The following is a 10662-nucleotide window of genomic DNA, read 5'->3' on the forward strand; positions in this document are numbered from 1 at the left end:
CGCTTCCCTTTTTAAGTGACATTTCTAAAGAAGTGTAGCAGATCATTTTGGTAGACCAGAGCAGAAATATGTAGGCCATTTTCCCTAGAACAGTCACATGAAGAAAAATACTGAAGCTTCCTGTGCTATGCTCCTCTTCAGCCATGCCCCCATCCAACCTGCTTTTCAAACTCATTTTCCCTGCATCAAGGAAGAAGAAGGGAGGGTCAGGCAAAGCACCCCTTTCTGGTCAAAAAGGTAGAGAAAGAGGTAGGACAGATGTTCACAAAGAAAACCTGGACCAACATGAAGGAAGTTGCTCTTCAACTTCCATTTATCTTCCTCATGTCTCTTGTACAGCCCTCCTTACCAGGGTCATTTTGTGTTTTAGAGTCTGGAAATCCTGTCATTTTTATAACAAACTGCTCCTTAAAAATTAAGCCCTTGCACCACTGCACAGCATCTGTGGATGCCTGGAGGGGTCACAGCCCAGCTCGCTTTTCTTATCTTACATCTGGACAAGCAAGACCTCCTAAATTAGTAGAAACAAGGTGAGGTAAAGTAGCAGCATAAAGAAATCAGGACTCTTCTACCAGCAGGACCAAGGTATTTTCTCTCCTCATCACCTCCATAGGTCTAGCCTCCCCCAGCACAAACACCCCATCACCAGCCAAGGTCTCTCTCTGCACTTCGGGGATCTGCCGTGAAAGGGCTTCCCAGCCCCTCCTCAGGTGCCTTCACAGGCAAGGCTTCTCCGCTCCTCCTCAGCCCTCTGCCATCCCTTCTGATGCTCAGCTGACTCTTGACACTGGATCACCCCCATGCCAGGGCTATTCTTGCCATCTCCTCAACATCTTCCAGCCTCCCCCCTCGCCGCATTTGCCCACGATGCGGGTGAGCTGCTGTGGCAAAACCCCTTGACCTGGCTGGGCTCTGTTCCCCATCTGCCTGATGCTGGCACCCAGCTCCAATGAGCTGCGGATGCTGTAACACACCTTGCTTATATGTATCTAAAACTGTTAGCAAAATTATCCATTAAAAAAAAAAAAATAATCATTTTTCAGATAAACAACTGCAGGAATGAAGAAGACTGAACAAGCACTACAGTTGGAGTAAAACACGTATTCTTCTGAGAAAGTAAAGTGCCCAGACTTGTGTACTCACAGCTATTAAAGTCCTCCCCCCTGCTTTGCTCTCCCCCTCTATATACTGACTTTTTATTTTTGTGGTTCCTCTGGACAGAGCTGCAAAATTTCAGTTTCTTTCCTTCCTGAAGTAGCAGAAGAAGCTGCTTCATCACAGGGAGCACCAGAGTGCTTCTGCTCCTCACATGTGGTGTCTTCTCGCCTTGAGAGGTTTCAGTTTTGGCACTAGCACCCCACTGATTTGTGCGTTGCACGTGGCCTCTTTGTTCCTCCTCCCTCCCCTCTCCATGTGTAGCAGCAGGTTCCTTCCCATGGCCCAGGGAGGGTGAAGGGCCATGAGTTCATGGGGAAGTTCTGACAGCTCTGCAGAAGTCTTCACCTTCCCCAGGCCCCAACCGCATCACCTGTGCGTGTAAAACCCTCAGCATTACAGCCCTCTTCTTTTTTTTTTTTTTTTCTGGAAATGAATTGGTTTTACTGTGTTTGGTATTTATTTCCAGAAAGAGCAGGTCTTTAGCATTTTCACAAGAAAATGAGTATACAGCATGAGGCAGCCGCAAAGCAAAAGCTGCCTTGACCTCAGCTGTAGGTACCAGTGTGCTATTAGATTTAGGATCCTCTCCCACTTCCCACGTTTGTTTTGGAGTACTACGCTGAGGAGAAGGCTCTTCTTTGGCATGGCAATCTTGTCCATGGCCAAACAGGCAGTTTGGGTACTCAGCTTAAAACCTCACCGTAAGAAAACTTCCAGTCAGAAACTTCTGCCTTTTCACAGTCATAACACTCAGCTGTTCAGAAGAATTACACCATCTTCTTTGGTTACCAGAGCCTACGCATTAACTTCTGGAGCAAGTTTCTGTAGCTCTTTACCATTCCCTCTTCAACCAGGAAGTTTACTGAATGACACAAGACAAACTGAAGGAGAGAGGACAAATGCAATGTCTGATCCAGGCACAGCTAGAGATCAATTTTTAGAAGTTAGTATCAAAGCAAGTTTGCCTGCAAATATACTGAGACAACCCTGGACCAGTTTTCCAAAATTATGATAAAAAACGGGGGAAAGGCAGGGTGAGTGATGGAATGAGCACACAAGAGAGAGTTATCACATTAGCAACAGAAACAAAGAAGAAACTGATGTAACACGTGAATTTATCTATTCCTTTGAGACCAGCATACAAATGCAAAAAAGTGGAAAAAAAGGGGAGACAGGAATAAAACAAACAAGCAGGAAGTACAAGGAGACAGAACAGGAATAATTTTCTATCTGGTCACCAAGTAAAGTGAGTACCAAACTGTGCAAGGACAGGAAGCAGTACTTACATTTAAGAAGGGGGAAAATAAATAAATACCAGAAATAGACTTTCTAGTTTGGCCTCACTAACATGCAAACCTTACAAACCATTTGGGGACAGCACAGCTGAAGACATAAACAGAAAACAACAAAACTCAGGAGGGGTTTGCCACTTTGTACCCTGAAGAGAGATCCAGTTGCAGAGACGGAGGCACATCGTGCCATCGGGGTGCTAAGGCACCCCTGACCCCTGTGCCAGGCTGGCAGGTGTGGCACAAGACTAGAGGAGGCCCACACACATCTGCAGTAGCAGCTGGAAGACAGGCAGGCTACCAAACAGTGCCAAAACCAGTATTATCTACACTGACACAAACAAATCCCAACCCTGATGTCCTCCTTTGACAAGGTACTCAGTACTTAGGCAGGTTAGATCAATTACATTATCTATTTTAGTAGGGAGGGAGAGGACAGTACGATGAGGAAGGAGGTGAAAACTGGAAGCAAGTTACAAATGAGCCTGTCAAGCACTGACCCTATCACACATTTAACATCCAAAATTCCTCAGAAGTCTGAAAGGAAGTGTGATGCTGAGCAAGGCAAGCTGGGAAGCAGCAATATAAAGGGAGATCACGACATCATACAGAAAAGCTGAAAAATCTTGAAGACTAGAAGGGAAATGCAATTCAAAACATGGAGCATGTGTGTTTGAGCATTAACAAATATTACTCCTACAAAGGGCAGTTTATCACTGGGAGAACACCAAAGGAAGAGAGACCTGGACACATCAAGTCAGCAGCTACAGGAGGGGCAGATTGGAAGCCCAAAATGCATCAAGAAAGTACTTTCAGAGACACAAAGAAGCAGTAATCTCTTTGTTTGCATGGTGAGACCTCACCTGTAAGTGCTGTGTGTCACTTCAGCCTCCAAGGTCAAGAAAATTAATTTAAGTGGAGCTTCTGCAGAGAATGAGTGCACAGGAGTGACTTATGAGGCAGGACAACATTGTAAAAGGACACTTAAGTAACAGCTTATTTAACCAAGGTAAACAAAGGCTGAAAGAAAATGTAATTCCTTCATAATGTATTTACTGACAGCAAGCAGCATGGAGGAAAAACAAATGCATAAAGGATAAAGGCTATATTAATACAGAAACTAAGAAAAAAAAAAAAAAATTAAAAGCTGCCTGGGCCATGATTCCACTTAGGCTTGTAAAAAAACACAGTCATGAAAGCAGCAAATCTCCAGGAAAGCTTTTCAAGCAAAACAGGGAGTTAAAGGACAATAGGAACTGCATGTGATGGTCAGAGCAGTTCACCCCACCAAAAATAATCAGAAATAAACACACATTTGTAACTAGGAAGGAGTCCCAGTTAGTGCTGTAGTAGTGACGATGAGAAACCAGTCTTTCCTAGCGCAGAAAACAGCCTTTGCTACACGATGTTTCTGCTTCAGAAGTTGCAACGATGTTGCCTGCTTTAGAAGTAAGCGTAACTAGAAGCCCCGACATCCCAGTGGGGCATGAGCACAGGCTACCAGCGTGCAGCAGGGTGGCTGCAAACACAATGATACCAAAACGAAGCTACAACAGCACTGTGGGTGAATAAGACCTTTCCAGGCACGTTGCACAGCTCATGGGAAAACAGTTCTCTCTTCTGTCCACTATTTCCCCAGCAAGATTCATCACATAAAAATTAACATGAAATGTCCACATTTGCCATTGCCTGTTGCAATCCAAGATGGTAATTCCTTGAATAGCAAGTTATTATCACTCATTCAAGGAATGGCACTCTGAGGGTGTTTTGCCCCTTTCTATTTAAGCTTGAAGCAGGAAGATATGGCAGACTTCTGCTGTAGCCTGCTCCATTTAAAGCCCCTGTGCCAAGTTCCCAACAACAAAATCACCTTTTTTGTTGCCTTTTTTGTTGTTGTGGTTGTGAAGTTCAAAGGCTCTGGAAACAGACCGCAGCAATGGAAAGGTTGGCGGAATTAGCTAAGAATAATGCTAATGTTTACTTTGTTAAAACAAAACAACCAATACCACACAACAAAAACAGGCCACTTCATTCTATATATTTAGGCTCTGGCCCAAAACTGGAGTGAAGGCAAAGTATAAATAGAGGCTTTGTCAAGCAGCAGTGTGGTGTAACCTTCAGCCACAAGAGCAGCTCTGTCCCCATCACAATGGCTTTGGCCAAGCTCACAACCAGCAGCTTCCCCAACCATGTCTGCAGCTCTGCACTGCGGAGCATACACCAGTTTTACATCTTCAAGGCAAGGACGGTATGTGTGTATCTACAGACTGCAGGTGTCAGCGTGTGTCCTGGACATAAATAGAGCTGTCAGTAGTAATATAATAATTACAGGCTGGCTGGCAATCCTGTATTGTTTCAGAGGAAGCCTGCATAAGAGCCTTCCCAAGCAGGAGACTCACTGCCAGCACCAGGCAGGCCCATCATCTGGGTGTGCGCCAAGGCGCAGCATTCAAGAGGACAGAGGACCACTCACCACAAAAGACATACCACAGGGCTCTATGAGCGTACAGCTTCATTAAAACATTACACACCCCATGTTTACTGCTATTTTCATCTCTCAGCCTCAATCCTCCACTTCCTCTGATGACCACAACCTCTTTGTTGCAAGGTCAAATACATATTTGAAATGACATGCAATGAATCAAGCCCTGATTGCTGAACCAAGACACCTGTATGCTGTCACCATACAGATCACCAGTAAAGCAGCATGTTGAACCAGCTGCAGGAAAACAGTCTTGTGCCAGCTGATGCTTCAGGCAAGTGCAGAGCTCAGTGGGATGCTACAACGCTGACAAACATGCAGCATATGGTCACAAACTACACTCAGAGCCAGTCATGCCGGTAGTGAGCTACAAACACATATCAGAAGTTTGAGTTTGGGCAAGCTGCAGAGAGAGATTTCATATGCAAAGACTAAAAGTCTGAAGACCAAGGGAGGAGGGGAAGAAAACACCACAAAAAAAGCCCTTTGGACACTTGGACACATATTACCTAACGCATATGAAAAGAGACAATTACCTTGTAAGAGAACTTCTGAGGTGTTTAGAGAAAGGTATGCATTTAAGGAAGGAGGGAAAGTAGCTACTACAGTGCCATTCCAAGGTTATACACTGAAATCCAAATATTCAGGTTGTACCTTAACTGAAGGAGTAAGATTAATTCAGAGAAATTTTTCCAGCAGCTGTGCAGAAGATTATGGAATTGGGTTTTGGGACAGTTCAGAACAACCCAGTTTACGTAAGCAAACCTGTTTTAATCCAATATATTTTTAAATGTGTTTATATTGGTTTAAACTGCTGCTAAACACATCAGATTGCTAGCTGCTGTATAACAGCTCGATTAACATACTGAAATGGCTCAACCCAAGGTCAGACAAAGACCAGAGGCTGCACAAGGGAGGGTGCAGGATTGCAAAGCCACAGGTAGAGGAAAGCAAGCAAACAGCCCTACAGCAGGAAGAAGTTCCCTTCGCTGCCTCCTCCTGTCCAAGCTTAACCACAGCAGATTAAGGTGGCCATGGGGCACCCTGGGTGCTGCCTTACCTCGCTGCTATGGCAGTCAGCATCTACCTTTAAACAACACAGAAGTTAACTGAGGACTGCAGCAGAGATGTTCCCAGTGGTACAATGTGACTTCAGGGAACTCCAGGACTGCAGCGGCGTGTTTTGATTCTGGCACACAGGCAAGACCAAAAGCAGCGGATTTTAGGCCTGAGATGCCACTCTCATTGTTGTCCAGCCACAGGCACAGTACTCTGAGCACAGAGCTGGCCTCGTGCACCCCTGCTCAACTTTGATGCTAGCCAAGAGCAACCAGCAGACTCAAACCTCCTAGCCATCTCCCATGCAAACATATTTGCAGCTCTGCCCACCTTCCAGCAACATTTTAGATGCTGCAACACGTGTTTTTTGTGCTGTTAGTCTCTAGCTTTTATTTGCAGCAGATCTCCCTTGGCTGCTGGCTTCACACACTACACAGCACGTAAGACTTCACAGTCCCCTCTGCTTACAATTTCCCATTGTAGTGTCCTCCAGCAGCACAGAGTAACACTGGTGCAAACTCTACAAGCCCTACAACTTCAGTTTCTCCAGCCCCACTGCTGGGGCAGGGAGCACTGGCTGGAGGGGAAGACAAAAAAAAATGAAAAAAGGGAGGAAAAAAAAGAGAGAGGAGAAGTGCACAAACTTCACATGTTGGCAACCACCAGCTGCCACTTATCTGGGCGTGCCTATAAGTTGTATATGAGGCAGATAAGCATGCATAGTTTTCAAAGGAATCATAGTAGAGCTAAATCAGACAAACCAACCAAAATAACAAAGCAAAATAAAAAGAAAAGCATCAGGATAATTTGATGCAGCTGCCTAAAGCTGAGCACCAGTTCAGATGTGACTAGTAGTTCCAGTCACTAGGATGAAAACACAGAAGCTAGCATTGCTAATAAGCATATATACATTTTTACCCTCTTCTAAGAGATACATTCTGCCGTATTTTAATTGTATATGCACTAAACACAGGGAAAACCACTTCCCAGCATGTGAAGTGGGGGTGAGAGTGCAAGACAGAGACCATTCACTCCTCACTGAATACAAGATTCAGTAAAGACTTAATCCTCAGGACTTTGCAGCTGTTCCACTGGTTGCTACCTGGCTTTGACTTAGGAAGCAAACCTGTGATCAGCCACACAAAGAGCAAGTGGCAGACAAAGATGTTTTCCTGTCCCAGAGGAGAAGTGTCCCTTTCCTTCTTCATGAAGTCCCCATCCCACAATTCAACAATAGGATGGGGAACCATTGTACCGATGGTGAGGGAGAGGGCTGTTCACTTAAGGCATACCTATAAACTTGGTTGTTGTTCATTTGGTAGAAGCCCTGGGGCACATTCTGCTCATGAGTTATAAAAGAAGTGAATCAATGTCAAGAATTTGCATAGGTTCATTACAGAGGCAGCCTCCTACCAGCCTCAACAAACTTAGGTCAAGTGTACAGAAGTAATAACAGATAAAATTCTCACTGATGCTAATAAGAAAAGTTAACATTTCCAGCCCAGAAGTACACTGAGACAAAACAAAACTGAAATTTACCTTCTCTTCGGCTGACTTTACAACACTAACAACTTGTTTAACTGCTAACTCAAGCGGCTCTGAAGGGTCATCTTCCTCAAACGTAAGCAACTGCGAATCCTAAGAAAGAAGAAAAAAGGAAACATCATTAGTGCACTGCCAGTGAAGTTCCTGGAGACAGAACTGCAAATGTATGTCAAAACATGTATTAATTGCATGACACCTCACTACATAATACAGGGTAAAGCCTGAAAACCTATACTTAGCATATAACTATGGGCCTAATCATAACTTATCTTTCTCTGTAGCAGAATATCAAGGTACACAGCACAGCACAAAGTGAAGTCCATGAGTGGGGACAGAGTTCAGTGAAACTTGAGAAAGGATTAGTCAGTGCTATAGTTTTAAAAGGTGGGCTTGGTTTGGCCTAATAATATGGCTGCACTAAGATATGTTGAAACTAAGAAAACCCAAATATCATCTTAGAGAGGTGAGGAAAGAAGCTTTTCCCTCCCCAGTCTTCCCTTGTGTGACGGCAAGCAGTGATGACAGCTACTCAGTCTTCACGTAGACAGCAAGGAAAAGACAGCATATACCTGTTTTGGCAATGAGGTCATACTTTCAGAGACATCAGTACTTGTATTCTCCACCTGCTGCCCACAGCGAGCAGTCAGCGCTGCTTTCCTCATCACCCAAGGTTGTTTTGTACGCAGGAATTTCATTAGCAGTGCACTGTTGACATTTTTTTGGGATGCTGACAGCGGGAGCTATGCCATGCTGCAGTGCCAGGCAGTGAACTCATGGCAAGGGACGGCCTCAGATGCTTTCCCGGGGAGGGAGGGTGCGTGTGTCCCTGTCCAAGTGCCTTTGGTCTCTGGCCGGGGATGGGAAGCTGCTGCTTGGTTCTAGTTAGTTCAGTTCCCAGCACCTCTGCTCAAGCTGTCTGGGCTCTCCTCTTCCACAAGTGCCAGGCAAACCTTCAGTTCTTAGCACAACTCACACTTTTCTGAACCGCACCGTGCAATTTGAGAGGATAGATTCAGCATTTGTTTTTTTAAGCTGCCCTAACATACAGTAATGCCTGGAAAGTGTTAAACTGCTTTGCTTATCTTCCACACACACATTGCCACGCTCTTCCTTCTCCCCCCAACATGCAAGAAGCAAGCATGCTGGGGCTGCCAGGAAATGAACCTCCTAAACCTGAGGAGAAGGCTGCGCACAAATTTGGAGCCTCGGGTACATGCCTCAGCATTTTCCACTGACAATGCAAAAGTTCAGTCCTCAGGAGCAGAGAATTAGGTTGCTACAGCCTCACCTAACCTCCTTGCCTCTTAGACTTGGGTATACCATTACAAACCACCCAGCGAGATGTCATGCTGTGCCCTTTGTGTAAGAGTAGGATGGGAAGGGGTGCTACATTTTACGCATCTTACCCGACCTGGGTTAAAAGCAAACTGACCAAAACCTGTGAATCCCACCAACCCATGGCCGCCTGGAGGACGCCAGCCCTCAGCGCTACTCTGACACGCACAGCATGGCCAAAGACAACGCGAAGTAAGCTCAGCCCCGGGGAGTTATTTACCGAAGGACCGGCCGCAGGCCCCGTGCCTGCAACCAGGCCAGGAAGTTTCCATTGTTTCCTCCTCCCGGCGCCCGAACAATGCTATCGGACGCGGGGGTCCTACCCTGCTCCCGTGTGCGCGCCCACACTGCACCTCTGGCCGGCTCCTTCCTGCAAATTCCTGCCGAGCGGCAACCAAACGTGTGTATACACACACACCTATATACACACACACGTGCACGGGCAGCAACACGGCGGCAGGCGCTGTCAGCAGCCTGCTGGTGGAACCCCCGTGTATCTTCGGAGCCAAGTCCCGCTACCCCTACAGCCGCTCCTCGCCCCGGGTGGGAGTGCCCCCGCCGGCACAGGAGCACACGCCGCCCTCGCCCGCCCCGCCATGGCTCGGGAAACCCCGGCCCCCGCAAGGCGGACGCGGGGGAGCGGCCAGCGGCGCCGCCCGGGGCTCCTCAAGCGCGGTGGCTCCCGTCTCCCATTCCGCCCGCCCGCCGCCCCTCACCTGCGTCCCCGGCACTCACCGCCCGAGCCGCCGCCTCGGCGTTGAGCGCCGCCAGCCAGGCCCGCCGCCACTGCCGCCGCCAACTGCCCAGCGACAGCGCCCAGGCCAGCACCGAGCTGCCCTCCTCCAGCAGCTCGTCCCGCCGCGGCGGCGGCGGCGGCAGCAGCTGCGGAGGCGGCGGCCGGCGGCGCCGCAGGGCCAGCAGCGCGTACTGCACCAGGTAGACGGCCAGAGTGGCCAGCGCCGCCACGAAGAGGGCGACCAGCGCGCACCAGCGCAGCTCGGCCAGCCCGCCCGCCAGCCACGCCATGGCTGACCATAATGGGAGCCGCGCTACCGGCCCCCACCAAGACGCGCTCGGCGGCGGGGCCGGGCGGCGGCAGCCCGCGCAGGGTCCGAGCCGGGAACGGCGGCACGCCGTCCGGCCGCCCGCCCGAGAACGCGCCGCACCGCCCGCCCACGGCGCAGTCACCGCCCGGCCCGCCCCTGCCGGCGGGGCCGCGAGGGGAGGCCCGGCCCCGGCCCCAAGCGCGGCCCCAGCCCCGGCCTCTGCCCAGCGCTGCCGGAGTGGGCGGTGGCGGCGGCACACAGCGCGGCGTGGCCGGGCCGCACAGCGCCCGGCGGCGGGGGGCGCTCCGCCCGCGGCGTCCCGCAGCAAAGCGCGTGAGAGGGCGCCCGGGGCGTCGGGGAGCGGCTGGAGCGGGAGGCAGTGGCGTTCCGGAGGGGCGGCTGGGGCACAGGCTGCGGCCGGGACAGCTGCTGCCGGGCGGGATTGTGTGCGCCCCGAGCCGCCGCTTCTCGAAGAAACCATTTGCTATTTCGGGCGGTGCTGCGGGCAGATCGGGACGAGAAGAGCGCATCCAGGGCTGGGCAAAAACAGGGAGTTTCAACAGAGACAGCGGGGCAGAAGAGGGATTCAGAGAGCCAGGAGGGACACAAGTGTCAAACTAGTTTTTTGTTGTTTTTCATATACCAAACAGGTTTCCCTTTACATCAGTGTTATTTAGTGATGTTGTTTGCACCCTAAGAAACAACTGCAAATGAAAAATTATGTGAACAGACCCTCTCATCTTTGCAC

At 49.1% G+C, this 10662-nt stretch overlaps 1 protein-coding gene across 3 annotated transcripts in view; it reads right to left on the minus strand.

Moving 5' to 3' along the window:
- Positions 1 to 10109, minus strand: part of C2CD2 (C2 calcium dependent domain containing 2) — a 43324-nt gene extending 33215 nt beyond the window's left edge. Inside the window, exons 1-2 of one of the 3 annotated variants that reach the window (XM_065068642.1) lie at positions 9604 to 10098; positions 7528 to 7626 (exon numbers count right to left, since the gene is read on the minus strand). In XM_065068642.1, coding sequence (XP_064924714.1) covers positions 7528 to 7626; positions 9604 to 9894 — 390 coding nt within the window. In that variant the 5' untranslated portion in view covers positions 9895 to 10098. Of the gene's footprint in view, positions 1 to 7527; positions 7627 to 8102; positions 8621 to 9603 lie in introns of those variants that run through there. The other 2 variants (XM_005514882.3, XM_065068647.1) reach the window with 2 other exon arrangements.
- Between the last annotated feature and the right edge of the window lie 553 nt (positions 10110 to 10662).

Source organism: Columba livia, chromosome 1 (assembly GCF_036013475.1).
Source record: "Columba livia isolate bColLiv1 breed racing homer chromosome 1, bColLiv1.pat.W.v2, whole genome shotgun sequence".
Lineage (NCBI taxonomy): Eukaryota > Metazoa > Chordata > Aves > Columbiformes > Columbidae > Columba > Columba livia.